We start from the raw sequence: 15,491 nt of genomic DNA on the forward strand, positions 1-15,491 counted from the left end.
TTAAGTTGTAATAGGAATGGGAGGATGTTAAACCAGCCTTTAGAAAGACTAATACAAGATGGATTTTGAATGTCTGAGGGAACATTTTTGGAAGAGTCATTATTAAACTTCAAGAGACTCAGTCTTATCAGCAGTGATAATAGAAATGCATTGGCTTTTCTGAAGATAGATTTTGGGTGTCTCGTTTACGAGCCAGCCTTGGCTGGACTTTTATCAAGTCTGTCAACTCAAAACCAAGTTCTTAACCCAAGGCCTGAATGCCGCCAAGATGAAGCCATGTCTGAACAAGGCAATAACATCCCCTCTTATTCCAAAGTGCCTCTCTTGTAAAATTCAAAATTATCAAGAGCCTTTGGATTCCTCGCTCAGTTCCTTGTCTTAACAGGGGAATACATCCCGCGTCTGACCAGAGTGTTCGTTGCTTCTGGAGTCAAACGTATGTGCCTCATAGGCACAGCCATTAAGGTGGGTGTTTCTTGGATGGCTCAGACAACCAGAGTTTGGATTTTAATGGCTCTTTTCACCTCTCTTCTCCCTGAGGCCATCTATCTAGGAGAAATCTCACCTATGTATGAGAGGCAGAAAAAGGAGAAATACTGAAATAATTACATTTTTATCATTAGCAGGCCTATCATGAAGTTATGTGGCAGGAACAGACCCAAAACAATGGATACAATTTGACTTATCCACCATTCCAGTGGGTGACTAAGAAGTGACTCTAGTTGCCATCTCCCCACAAAGGTCTAAAAGACCTCTTCATCCTCTTTCCCCCATTCAGTATAAATATGTTTTCTGGAAATCCATGCCAGTAAATGTCCAGTGTAGTATTATGGTTTCGCTTTCTAAAGACTAATCTGGAATGAATAAAGTTCCTCTGTTAAGAAATGGAGAAAACAGATGTTTTAAGTCATCTTTTTAGGGGACCGAAGGCAGTGTCTCTGCTGGCCTGAAGCTAAGTCTTTTTTGGCTTTTGGGAGGAGTAGAATGGGCCTGGCAAGTTCTGCAAGGGAAATCTCAGAGGTCATCCAGACCTCAAGTATAGGTGAGGAGACTCTGGTTTAGCACAAGGTGGAGTAAAGTTCTTGTTCTGCTATTAACTGTGTCACTCGAAGCAAGTCACTTATAAATACCTCTTTGAGGTTTAGTATGCTCATATGTAAAAAGCAAATAATATCTTTCCAAAGTAATCAGCCTCAAATGCAAGTCTCACTGTGTCTTTCCCTTGCTTAAAACCAGACACCTGGCCCTTCCTACCTAGTCTAACCTCGTCCTCATCACTTAGTCCTCCTCTCGCTGCCTCTCATGCAAGAACAGACCAGCAATATTGGATATCATGCTGTTTCACACCTCCCCCGCTTTGCACATGCTGTTCTAGCCCCCTAAGAGGCCTTGTCCTCCTTCCCTCAAAAAAAGAAAAAAAAAAAAAGAAAGAAAAAGACAAATCCCCACCTGGAACAGGAAAAACATTTGTTCATCTTTGGAAACTCAGTTCAGATATCACTTTCTATTTGAAACTTTCCCTGAACACTCCTCTACACACCCCTCCCCCGCCCCAACACAAACACACAGCTACTTCTTTGAGTCTCAGACTCTGTGCCTTGTTCTCCCATTCATCTGCCCATGATCCAGGTGGGCCTCTCTAGTTTGTACAAAGGCTGTGACTAGGCTGGCAGTGGCCCCAAAGGAGTAAGAGTCTATGTGGACAGGAAAGCGACCAGAGCGTGTGTGTCACACTGGAAGTCCGGAAGGGAAATGCCTGGAGAGCCAGTTGTCCCTCTGCAGGGGAAGGGCAGGATGTGGAGAAGGCGGGCAGGGAAGGCTGCCAAGAAATCCTCCGTGGTATTGGAAGTGCATGTCTGGGGCTTAACTGAGATGGATTTGTAACGTGGGAGGGACTCCATACTCTCATGGAGGATAATTGAGAACAAGGAGGATTATGCAATTTGAAAACATCCAATTCCAGAAAACGTGATGATTCTTGACAGTGACCCACTTCACTTGTACCCGTCTGGCTTTATCCTCCAGTTCTGCCTGTCTTGAGCCTGAGTCACTCCTCATCAAACGCAGTCATTCTGTCTGTTCCCAGTAAGGAATAAGACCAAACCTGCTGGCTGGTTACAGAGTCTGTCCTTTCTGCCGGCTCTCCCTCTCTCCATCTTCCTGGCTCTTTACTGCTTTCCTCTGTCCCTCATCACTGCTCTTATTTCCTTCCCTCTTGCTATTTTTCACTTCTTATCTGGCTGTTTCAGGAGCCCTCTCCTCCTCCCCACTCCACACAAACCTCACTCAGGACTCCCAGACTTTCCTGCATCTCCTTTCTTGGGCTTTTTCAGCCCTTTAATTCATTCCTCTTAATATTTATTAATACGAACACCTCATTTTCACCTACTTTTCCCCTTCAATGTTTTTTTCTTTCTGTTTTCTGGCATTTTTTGGCTCTTCTCAGCTACCTGATTTTCCATCTTTTATTCATTCTTTAGACAAGCGTTCATTAAGCACCTACTGTATTCTGGGCAGTATGTTGAGTGCTAGTGAAGAAAAGATGGATGAGCCTATTGCCTGTATATGCTAGGGCATAGGCAATCATCCAGAGGAAATGCGGGCTGACGCCTCCAGCATCCCCCACCCACCATAGCTTTAATGCTGAAGGCAACGTGCTCCTCATCCTCTCCATCACAATCCAGAGTTTCAAAAGGTTCCTGGCCCACTGTGACAAAAGTGGGACAACACTGTCTTAAAGCCCCTAGCAGAGGTGCCAGGTAAGATACACCAGGCCAGCAGCTAGCAACACCTCTCTCCCCAGCCCTCTCACTCCTCCTAGGGTGAAGGAGGACAAGTTGAGATAATGAGGATTCCGAACCTCTTATTTCCACTCTGCAGTTCTGTGAGGGTTGGCCTCTCCTGGTTTTATAAAAAAGTACCTCCACTGACATTATGAGTGGCTTCAAAATTAACATATACAACTAGTATTTTGCATACCAGAAAAAGAAAGCTTTTCAGCTTTGGGTGGGTTTAGAAATGTGATTGGGAAGACACTAACTGAAAAATACCACGGGAAAGCGGAGCACTCTAGGACAGTGGTTCTCACACTTCGGTCAGTGTCAGAATCACTAGGGGAACTTGCAGAAACACAGGGACTGGGCCCTACGCTACTTCAAAGGCCTGAGTCTCTGTGGGCTCCACTAGATCCCCAGGTGATTCTGATATACACCAAAGTGTAAGGACTGCTGCTGGAGAATGCCTCTGTCTCATCTCCTGCAGAGGATAGCCCTAACACCCAGCTATTCCATTCCACTCTTGCCTACTGAACCCTTTTTATCCACATGACCTCCACCCTCAAGTATAGATGGACTTTTCCACTAGAGAGCCGAGAAAAAGGCTAATCCCGCAAGGCCAATCTTCGTGCCACAGCTTTTAAAAAATCATTTCCGCCCTCTTGCTGATTTCTCTGCAGCTCTGGGGTGCATTAAGACTAAACTGTGTGTGAATAGAAGAAGAAGTAGTTGGTACTATTAAAAGAGGGAGAGAGATAGAAGACTATAGTTTAAATATTGCCAATTTCCAAGACTCACAGAGTACGCATTTTGCACAAATGTCAAAATTCAGTAAGCAAATCAGAACAATTTGGGAGATGGGCAGCACGAGTGATTTTAAAGCTGCATCTGACCATACACGCATCCTGTGGCCACTCTGTAGGATTAGCCAAGTTTTGCAAATGAGAAAATATGGAAACATAAACATGAAAAGATTTCCCAAGGTCATGGTGAAGGCAGTAGCAGAGAGGATTATGGGCTGAATGCTCTTTCTCCTGGGCCTGTTTCTGAGCTACTGGACAACACAGTTTCCTGAATGCAGATGTTAAACAGGTTTTTGCCTTTAAAATAAAGGTTTTGAAAGTTCTTATTTTGGCCATATTTCAGTGCAAATCTCCTAGGGAGAAGGGGACCTATTTGAAGGGAAATTAATTACTTCCAGCTTCTGGAACACAAATCAATTCAACTTTTCCCCATGTTTTACTAAAGAGTGCTTTAAAGAGTGGTACTCCAACTTGGCTGCTGAGAAACTTTTTAAAAACCTGATGCTCAGGGCTCACCCTGTACCAAATCAGACTCTAGCAGTGAGATGAAAGCATCATTCTTTTTTCAAACTTCAATATGCAGCCAACTTTGAGAATCAGTACTATGGTACTCAAAGTGTACACACTGGAATCGTCTGGGAAGCTTCAACTATAATGTTTGTATGCCACCCCAGAGATTGTGATTTAGTTCTGGGTATGGCCTGGGCTATTAAAAGTTCCCTCCAAAGATTCTGATGTATAATAGAGTTTAAGAGTCATTGCTCAAAGCATAGCCTTACTCAAAGCATAGCTTTGTGGATCAGGAGCACAGGCATCACCTGAGAGCTACTTAGAAATACAGAATCTCAGGCCCCACCCCAGGCCTACTGAATCAGAATCTGCATTTTATGATAACATCCCCAGGCATCTGAATGCATATTAAACATTGAGAAGCACTCTTTTAAAGCACTCCTTTAAAGCACTCCTCACTCCCCCTAAAAAAGTGTATACACTTCCAAACACTGGAGAGGTTCATCTCCTTCTTCCAGTGAGGTGCAGAATGGGCACGAGAGCAAATCACAGAATTTTAGAAGTAGAAATGAAAACAGCTAATAAGAATTAATATGCATGTCAAGTGCTCTACCTGCATTATCTCTTGATATTCACCACAACCCTATGATATAGGTGCAAATACTCTGTCCCTTTTCACAGATGACCAAACTGAGGCTCAGATCTAAGTAAAACAGCCAAAATACCACCTGGAGAGGCAAAGTGAGGACTTACCCTAACGCTTCCAGGACTTAAAAGCACATGCTTTTAACCACTCAGTCAGACTTTCTCAACCTGTGTGCCAAACATTCCAAATGGGCCACAAGTGCCAAGACATTTGTTCCCCTCAGCCCTCAAACAGAATCTGGGATGGCCACCCACTACAGAAAAAAGATTAGGGAGCGCTGCTCTAAATTATGCTTTTCCCAAATCATGCTTTTTGCCAATTGTTGGACAAAAGAGAAACTGTGTCTTCTAAGGTTTAAGTGACCTGCCTGAGGTCATCCAGCTCTTTAAAGCCAGGATAAGGCTCAGAACCCAGGGGTCCCAACTGCCTGCATGCCTCCTCCCACTAAGCAGTGGTTCCAAAGTATGGGCCCATAACCAGGAGCTTTGTATCATCTGGAAACTTGTAAGAAATAAAAATGTGTGGCCGGGCGTGGTGGCTCACGCCTGTAATCCCAGCACTTTGGGAGGCCAAGGCAGGCCGATCAAGAGGTCAGGGGATCGAGACCATCCTGGCTAACACAGTGAAACCCCGTCTCTACTAAAAATACAAAAAAATTAGCCAGGCGAGGTGGCAGGTACCTGTAGTCCCAGCTACTGGGGAGGCAGAGGTTGCAGTTGAGCCGAGATCGCGCCACAGAACTCCAACCAGGGCGACAGAGCAAGATCTGTCTCAAAAAAAGAAAAAATTTTGTAGGTCCCCCCAACAAGCTTTTTAACAAAAGCCCTCCAAGTGATTCTGATGGTTGCCAGTTTGAGAACCAGTCCACTAGGGCAAGCAGCCCCAGATGGCCCTGTGCTTGCTCAGAGCTCCTATGCAGAGCTGCTCTGCAAATAAAGGTTTCTTAAGGGGCTTAGCTTTGAACTAAGCTGAAATTTACATGCTGGTTTTAATCTTCTTATGGTCTTTTTTTTTTTTACCCTTTAGGAAAGAGCTGTAATGCTCTGGGAAGGAGAAAGTAAATGATGGCTAACAGATAAAATTTTAAATGCTCTTTCCACATTTTCAACCCACTTTCTGCTTGGACAGTAAAAATGTAAGCATCAGAAAGAGAAAGGAGAACTGACATTTCTTGAGCACCCACTGTATGCCAGGAACCAAGCATACAATAATACAGGCCTACATACCTTGCTCACCCATCACTGCATTTAATACAATGATCTCTGAGAAGTGAGGAAACTAAGACCCAGGAAGATGAAGTGACTTGAATAAGATCACAAAGTGGCAATGGTGGCCTCAGGATTTGTTCCATAGCCTATACACCTACATTCTTTTCCCTCCAGCAGAAAAGGTAAAAAGTTTAAGACACATACTATCTAGAATGACTGGATTCCAGAAATCCCAGAGCAAGCTTTCATGAGAGATCTGCCTACTCAAAGCCCCAGGGATGCCTAACTCAATCATCTTCTTTGTCTTTGGGAAAGGTCCTGTGCCGTTATGTTCTGTGTTCTCACTTCACTGTGGAAGCTGCTTTCAAAGTATAAGAATAGACCAGCCATGAAAAGTGAAATAGTTCAGCTATACTTGAGCATCCTGAAACACTTAGAAATCTATTCTTAACCAGCAGCATCTGTTCCAAGGCAGCAGGTCTAGCATTGCCAATGCCCTACTGAGCAGCCTTGAGCTTTGGTTTTTAGAAGACTAGGGAATATATTTGCCATACCTCAGACTTGGGAAATGAAGATAGTGCTAGTGAGCCACATCCTCCCCAGTAAGAGCTTGTGTTCATGCCACTAAATGCATCAAGGCTCTGGACTATGATCCAGCAAGGAGAACAAAATGGTCACTGGCTCACTCAATCGTAGGCAGAGATGGACACCTGGTTGAGGGTCTACATGGGCTAGGTTGCAGATCTATATGGACTTCCTTCCCTGTGTGTTTGCCCGAGTACAACCTCTCAACACCCAATTCCCAATCACCATCTTCATCCACGGAATGGACACACAGTGGCTAACCTGAACATCAACGCTGGGGGAATCCCTTCCAACACTTGGTCCAAATGGCTAAACATAATATAGAACTCAACAGGGAAAGTAAAAATCTTGTCTTAGCCTTTCTCATTCATGCAAGAAAAAAAGCCATTCTTTGCATTGACAAAATGCAACTCAGTTTTTCTGTAAGGGCTTTCATGGTTGATTTTTTTCCTCTTGTTTGAGGTTAAGTCAGACCTGAGATTCCTTGCAAACCTGCATCCAACCCCACAGTTACCATTTACTTGTCACTACTAGGATTCCAAGGTCTACTCCCACTGCCTTTTCCAGGCATATACATCACAATCATGGCTGACTATTAAAGTCAAGAATGAATTCAATAAAGTTACAGGATATAAAAATCAGTTGTGTTTCTATACAACAACAAACTAGCCAAAAAGAAAATTAAGACAATTTCATTTATAATGGCATCAAAAAATACTTAGGCATAAACTTAAACAAGTAGGTGAAAGACTTATACATTGAAAACTACAAAACGTTGATGAAAGAAATTAAAAGACACAAATGTATACACATGCTGTGTTCATGAATTAGAAGACTTAATATTGCTAATATGTCCATACTAGCAAAGCAAAATTCCAATGGCATTTTTTTACAGAAATAGAAAAGGCAATCCCAAAATTCATATGGAACCACAGAAGACCAAGAATAGCCAAAGCTATCTTGAGAAAAAAAGAAAAAAACTGGAGATACCACACTTCCTGATTTCAAATTATACTACAAAGCTAGAGCAATTAAGACAGTGTGATGCTGGCATAAAAATAGATAAATGGACCAAAATAGAGAGTTTCTCATCCTCTGGCCTATATGTTTTCACACAATAAAACCATGCATATACAGTCAACTAATCTCTGACAATTGTGCCAAAACCCACAATGGAGAATGAAGACACTCTTTAATGAATAGCGCTGGGAAAGCTTGATATCCACATGCGAAACAATGAAGTCAGATCCCTACACCACACACACACACAAAAATCAATTCAAAATGAAGATTTAAATGTAAGACCTGAAACTGTAAAACTCCTAGAAAAAACATAGGGAGATATTTTCATGACATTTGTTTACAGAGTGCTTTCTTGGATATGACACCAAAAGTAAAAGCAACAAAAGTAAAAATAGACAAGTGGGACTATATCCAAAGGCTTCTGCATGTAAAGGAAACAATCAGAGGGAAAAGACAACCTGTAGAATGGAAGAAAATATTTGCAAACTATGTATCTGATAAAGGGCTAATATACAAAATATATAAGGAACTCCTACAACTCAATAGCCAAAAAACACCCAATTTAAAAATGGGCAAAGGACTTGATGTTTCTCTGAAGAATACGTACAGATGACCAACAGGTATATTTTTTTAAAATGCTCAACATCACTAATAGTCAGGGAAAGTCATATCAAAGCCACAATAAGATACCACTTCACAGCAGTTAGGATGGCTATTATAAAAAAGAGAGAAAGATAACCAGTGTTGGTAAAAATGTGGAAAAATTGGAACTCTTGTACAGTGTTGGTGAGAACGTAAAATGGTGCGGCTGCAATAGAAAACGGAACTACTATATTATCCAGCAATCCCACTTCTGGGTATATACCCAAAAGAATTGAAAGCAGAATCTCCAAAAGATATTTACACACCCATGTTCATTGCAGCATTATTCACAACAGCCAAAGCATGAAATTGAGCTGTGTCCATCGGTGGATGAATGGCTAAAGAAAATGCAGCATATACATACAATGCAATATTATTCAGCCTTAAAGAAGAAGAAAATCTTCCCATATGGGACAACAAGAATGAACCTGGAGGACATTACGCTAAGTCAAATAAGCCACACACAGAAGGACAAATACTGCATGGTTCCACTTATATGAGGTATCCAAAATAATTGAACTCACAGAAAAAGAGAGAATAGTGGTTTCCAGAGGCTGGGGAGGGAGAAATGGTAAGTTGCTATTTAATTGGTATAGCTTCAGTTATACAAGATGAATAGTATCTAGGAAATCTACTCATCATTCATCATTGTATCTACAGTTAACAATACTACTATTATGCACTTAAGATTTCTGAAGAGGGTAGACCTCCTGTTAAGAATTCTTACCAGAATAATTAATTCAAGAAAAAAGTTATCCAGCTCTGATGGGCAATGCCACATTATTAACTATTGCAGGCACTTTAAACAGGAGTGATAAGAAAAGGAAGCAGGAAAGAGCCACGATACCAGAAAGTATGGGGGCCTCATTTCTGAAAGGGAGGGGTGCCATGAGCAGCTGTGTAAAAGGGTGCTAAGGAGAGGGCAGGAGACTTTGCATACTTCTCTGCTCACTTTTTCCACTGTGTATTATGAAAAGATGTTGCTATGTAATTACAGGAATATTGGAAATGGTCTGAAAGCACAATTAAAAGTCACTCAGCCAAATGAATGAGAGGGAAGGAAAGAAGGGAGAAGCGACCTACAAGAGGGTGTGGGTGATGATAAAGGTTACCTATGAGGATGGATATGAGAGGTTGAAGGCTCATTGTCAGTTATGACATCCTCTGTGGGTTGGTGATAGGGGCAACCTTTAAGAAATGTTTTTCTAAGAATGTCTTGAGTCAGTTAATATCTACTGAGTATAACCTTATGGACTATTTTATTTAATCATCTCCACACCATTCATTGTTCCCATGTATTAATAACAAAAGAGGAATCGGGTTCAGAGTGGTTAATGGGCTAGCCCAAGATCATAGACCTGATTACTGGAATGGCAGGTTCTTGAATGCAAATCTGTTCTAGTAGCTTTTACTGCTGTCTGCATCAGGAAAGCCACCTTAAAATGCCTACAGGGCAAGGAAGGCATGCAAATAACTTTGAGAAGAAGAAAAGAACCAAGTAACAGAGTATAGTAAGGATTGATGGGAACTATGGCAAAGGGGAGAACTGCAGACATCTAAAGTGAATTGTTGCTACTTAGAACTCACTCTTACCTTTTAAGAGTGCAGTCTCAGTTGATCTGTCAGGAAAAACTGGAAGTCAGATTTTTACATAAATTCTCCTGTTTATTTTAACTTTGGGCCAAAACAATCTGAAACATCAGGCAGGAAAAACAAAAGTAATCTGCAAACCAGATTCAGCTCATGGGCATGCGAGAGGTAACGTCAGTTTTTTCTAAACCAGTAATGCCAAATCATTAAATAAGATTATTCAGGACCCTCAATGATCTTCTGATCAGGCTCTTCATTTTGCAGATAAAAATTTTCTGTAATAAACAATAATTGAAATTATAAATATTAATCCTCATGATAATGTTACTTTACACATAATCCTATTTATTGCCTGGGCCATGTGTAGAAAGAACCTGCATGTTGGCACACCAAGGTTGGAATCCCAGTCCTGAGCTGTGTGACCTAAAGCTAGTAACTTAACCACTCAGTTCTTTCATCTGCAGAATGGCAACACTGACTTGGGAATTTCAGTGGAAGTAAGATTTAAAAGGGGCAATTATTAGAAGTTATCATACACAAGGTCTATCAGAGGGAGCTGGCTCAAACCCCCAGGGGTTGCCACTGCCTACCCTCTACCCCTCCAGGCCCTCCTTTGTCTATAAATTTATTTTCTTGCATCATTTGGATAGCTAATTTAGGATCCAGTTGATTTCCTCACCAAGTTCATGTAAAATAGAAACTGGAACTCCTCATTTTGTCTGAAGCAGGCTCTTTTAATAGATTTCTATGCTGCCTTGTTGCATACGTATTGAGTGCCTTGCCTCGTCAAGATTTAAAAATGCACAGTAAGAACTTCAGCCTTGCCCTACTATAGGTGTTGTTGTCAGTTGAAAGCAGACAGAAGCCAAGGCTCCCAAATCGCTCCCCATTCCTCCCTCAGTTGCCTAAATTCAATGTGTCCTTTCATGCTGTAAACAACAATTGCAAGAAAGAGTAGGCGATTTGGGTTTAGTTTAGTTTAGTTTTATTTGAGGTTAAGTGAATCCCACAACAATAAGAAATCAATACTGTATTTGGCCAGAAAGACATTATTAAAGCACCTAGATTAAATGGAACCTAAATAATAGTCCATTGATTTTTTAATCCAACTTTTTGTAATTTACTTTATAAGAAAAAGAATTATTCTCAGTGCACCAAGTGCTTGACTTAGGGCTCAGTATATTCTACAACATTTTACATGAATTTATTTTTTATTATCTCATTGTATTTGTTCTGTTTGTTTTTATAGATGTGTATGAGATTCATTTTTTTAACACTGGTTCCTAACTGAATGCTTGGTTTTAACAATGAATACTTTCTGCAAGGGTTACAGAGACATTCAAAACATTGACTTTTGCTAAAAGATGGGATTCTTCAGTATTAGTAAATACTGTAGTAATCTTATTTTAAAATCTGATCATAGTGATTAAACCAGCTTTTGACTCTGAGACTACCCAATGCTTGAGTGTCACATTATTCAAGAATTTCCGATTCCAGGCCAAGTAAGACCCAGATAAGCTGTGATTGACAGTAACATACTAAAATTCAGTCTCCAAACTCCATCTCAGATCATATTCAACAGAAAGTGAACTTCCAAAATAATACCCAGTCCCCAGGTGTATTTCATTTTGAAAGTCCTCTCTCCTATAAGTACTGGCAATATTGAAGGCAATTATAGGGAAAATGCCAATTATGACAATATCAGAACAGCCATGGAATGATAAACAGTGTGAATTAGTCTCCCCTGCCCAGCCATTTCCAAAAATTTCTGTTCATATCAGGTTTCATATTAAAAAGTATAATTGCAAAGCTAACTTTGTGCACATAGTATTGATTTTTGGCCGAAGAAAGCCATATAATACTAAAATAAAGTAAGAATGAAGAATACGTACAGATGCACATATCTGCCAGGCCACTTGTTAAGCCCTGCCTAAACCAATGCATACAAGTAGGTCATTGAAAGTCAATGAAAACCGGGGCAGCTCCCCTGGCAGGAGACATTAACCTGCAGGAGGAATCTTGCAGACAAGTGATACATTTTAGCTGAGCAGCTGTATATTTTATTTATGAATTGATACAAGCATAGAGGTATATAGGGAGAGGAATGCATATAATGTGTTTCCTTAAACACACTCCAAAATATAGATAGATAGGAGAGAGACTTATACCTACATATGCTCTAATTTAAAGGACAACCCTCTTTCCTTACTGCCCTGCCCCAACTCCCCAGTAAAAGAGAAATAAGAGCCTTAGTGCAATTAGTGTCTTCCTTATGTCCCCAGCAGCAGCGGCATTAACCAGCCCCAGGCATGTGTCTCAGTTAAGACCACCTATGCTGCAGCCAGAACAGTGTCATCAAGGTGCAGAGGGTTCAGGGATCATATATGCCACTTGGTCCAAAAGGCAGCAGGGTCCTACATTTTGCAAGAGATCCTTAAAGGGTCATATCTGTCTTCCTAGGTGTCCACACAGCTGTGAGCCCATCTTAGAGAGTAGAATATGTGTTTGCATAGCGTTATGGAAATGAGGTTGGGAAGGAACCTCATATTATTATAAGGTCCCTTCCTCATATTAATTTGATAATTAATTAATTATCATAGGAAGGGATTATCTACTCCACACACCTCATTTTACAGCTCTAGGACAACCTCCAGCTACAGGGGCTGTTCAGCAAACACAGGAGAGTAGAGGACCTCAGTGTGGCCAAGAGGTAACAGGATAATAGGACATGGTGAAAAAAACATGGGCTCTGAAACTAGGCCAAGTTGGGTTCAGATCTCAAATATATGAACCAAGGGAAATTCCCTAACTCTTCTGATACTCAGTTTATTCTTCTGTACAATGGAAATAGTAGTGTAAGTCCACAGGCTGTTATCTGTAGTTCAGAAACCCAAACAGTACTGAAAACCAAGTGTTTCATAATTCATTTCATGCCAAATCTGACTGGAACTGGAATTACTTGGAGGTCAAACCTGACCTGAAGTAATATGAGGCTACACACATCATTATTTGTCCCATGGTAGCCAAGCACCATGTCAGCACCCAGCGAGGGGCTTCTATGCCAAATATAAGGCCTCTGGCTCTGTGTCCTCATCCCACAAGCTCAATGGAGAGGCTTCTGCTGGTTCTAAAGCTTCTGGCTCATGGCCACTCATCCAGCTGGAGTAGCAGGTTAGACCAGGACAAGCCCGGAGAATGGCTCTTCTTTTTCAGAGCACAGGGATACATGGGGGATTCCTCTCGGGCCCATCCCCATGGCTTAGAGCAGAGGTGTAGGGTGAGAGACCCCCAAGCTGGACTCATTTAAAACTCGTATTGGCTCCGCTGCAAAATTTCACTGTGGCATTTCCTGACTTTTCTCCTCTTTTTAAAACAGAAAAGGGACATTGGAAAAGGAAGATATTCCACTTGTGCTTTTATGGAATTTTGTCATTCTGTAATATGTAATCAATTTGGAAAAAGGAATGGCACCTCAGACAGAAAAACTAAAAGTAGAGTGATGTTGCAAAGAATCTTTCAAGAGAGACTTTTTAAACCTGGTCCATGGGAGCTGGATTTACTTTCTGATTGTTATCTTTTTCTCCTCCATTACTAGGTATTTTAAGTTGGGTTTGTCCTTTCCTGATGTCTCCAGCCCAATAGCCTTTTCTTGCTCCTTTCTGAGCGCTGACCTGAGAGGCCCTCTGACTGTCCCCTTCGGGTGGAGAGAGAGAACCCATGGCTTTGGCATATTATTAAGGCCAGCCTCACAAGTGGGTAGAGTGAGAGATGATGTGAGGGTATGGTGGGCAGGTTCCTGCTTGGAATAAACCCTACCTCCCAGCCTTCCACCACCTGAGCTCTTCTCCTTTGAGGTCAGAAAGGTTTTAGTCAGCAGGAACCATCTAAGGGAAATGTGGCTGGATGAGGCTAAGTCTCATCAGCTTAGCATTCGGTGAGCAGAAACTGACAGCCAAATCACCTGGGAGTGGACACTGGGAAGGTGGGGACAGAACAGGGGATGATGACAAGGAGAGTGCTGCTCAAAGGGAGGGTGATGGTATGTGAAAGATGAGCTTTATCAACCTCCCTATTCTCCATGTCATTTTTGGGCAAGTCAGAATCCTCCCTGTTCCTAAGCCACCTGAAGTGCTGGCCTGGCAGAGTTGCGTGGCTTCACCCAATCCCGTGCACTTCTACCCTCAGTTAAATGTACAACATTCCAGGCCACATGCAACAAACATTGTTGAGCATCAACTGTGTGTCAGGTCCTTTTGCTAGGCACTGGGAAGAGATAAAGCATGGCCCTGCCTTTGAAAGACTCCAAGCTGTCACCTAACAGAGGTGCCCGGGCAAAATGATTTTACTGATTCTCAAAGTAGGTTCCATAGTACATGAATTCTGGGAGATGCAGGGGATATGTGCTGGATCTAAATTTAAGGAACAGTGTTTATTTCACAGGGTTTAGAAAGGTCTCAGCAATAATGAAAGATGCTTAATTTTCATAAGTTATTTGGACCCAGAACCTATTTAACATCTATTAACGTAGTTGTCTGCCATGGAACACACTTTGGGACCCATCCGTCTGCTTTATTTCAGCCAGATGTGCTTTGGAATTCAGAATTCAGAGGGTATTAGCAAGGCAATCTGATGCATCCCTTTTCTATGCTATGTGTGATGGCTGATAGCATATCAGAGATAAAATAGAAAAGGCCTAGCTCCATGAGATACGGAGGCCTGCAGGCAGCGTTTACAGACACATAACTTCCCATCAGACTCAAGTCTGGGAACGCGTGACCAGATTCCTGTTGTTTCAGCCACATTCATCCTTGTGCTCACTTATTTAGCAAATATGTATTGAACATAAACTATGGAAGCAACTGTATTAAAAACTGGGCATTCGCTGTCATCAAAGAACTTGCAGTCTGCCAAGTGAGGTAGGGGAGGCCTGGCAGGTGTGACAAATGCCATGATTAGGGAGTGACCACACATCCTGGTTTGCTTTGGACCATCCCATTTTATGCCTATTGTTTATGTACGGTATGTATAGGTGCCCCCTTTAACTCTGTCCTAGTTTTGACAATAGATTACATGGTTTCCCTTGTACCCCTGAGATATAATGGGTGCAGACTGTAGAAGACCAGAGAAGGGAGGGTCAGGGAAGGTTTCTCAGAGCATCTGACCCTTGAGTTCTGAATTACTGAGGACAAGATAGCGAGGGACAGTGGTGAAGGCCACACTCAGGTGGAAGAAGTAGCAAGTACAAATGATGAGCAGAGAGAGAAGTCAACACATGCAGTTACAAAGGAGACAGGTCTCAGGGTAAGGAGTTTACACTCCTTCTGAGGGCCACAGGAAGCTTTTGATAGGGTTGTAAGCAGGGAGTCTCATGATCTGGTCAACATTGCAGAAGAACCTCTCTGGCTATGAATGGGAGGGGAGATGGATCAGGGAGCTGGCCCCATCAACAGAGCCCCTAGATCAGTGGAAGGTGGCTGCAGCCACCTAAGGGAGGGGTGCTGGCAGCAGCTGTGGGATAAAGGGAGTAGATGGATGAATGGATGGATGGGCAGATGGATAGATGGATAGGGGAGGTCTTTGGCAAGTGAGTAGACAGAACTTGTTGATGGATGGATTGGCTGTTGTGTAGAAGGGAGAGGAAAGAGTTGGAGGCAGTGCCCATGCTTGAGCATGAAAGTGGATGATGACATTTTCAATGAGATGGGGGGCA

At 42.1% G+C, this 15,491-nt stretch overlaps 1 protein-coding gene across 4 annotated transcripts in view; it reads left to right on the forward strand.

The window, feature by feature from the left end:
• The window catches only part of SLC9A9 (solute carrier family 9 member A9), a 588,523-nt gene that overhangs the window by 545,958 nt on the left and 27,074 nt on the right, over positions 1-15,491 (forward strand). Inside the window, exon 15 of one of the 4 annotated variants that reach the window (XM_009201573.4) lies at positions 5,760-7,490. The exons of the other annotated variants lie outside the window; for them this stretch is intronic. Coding sequence (XP_009199837.2) covers positions 5,760-5,794 — 35 coding nt within the window. The 3' untranslated portion in view covers positions 5,795-7,490. Of the gene's footprint in view, positions 1-5,759; positions 7,491-15,491 lie in introns of those variants that run through there. 4 annotated transcript variants of the gene reach the window in all.

The sequence above is a fragment of the Papio anubis genome, chromosome 2 (genome assembly GCF_008728515.1).
Source record: "Papio anubis isolate 15944 chromosome 2, Panubis1.0, whole genome shotgun sequence".
Lineage (NCBI taxonomy): Eukaryota > Metazoa > Chordata > Mammalia > Primates > Cercopithecidae > Papio > Papio anubis.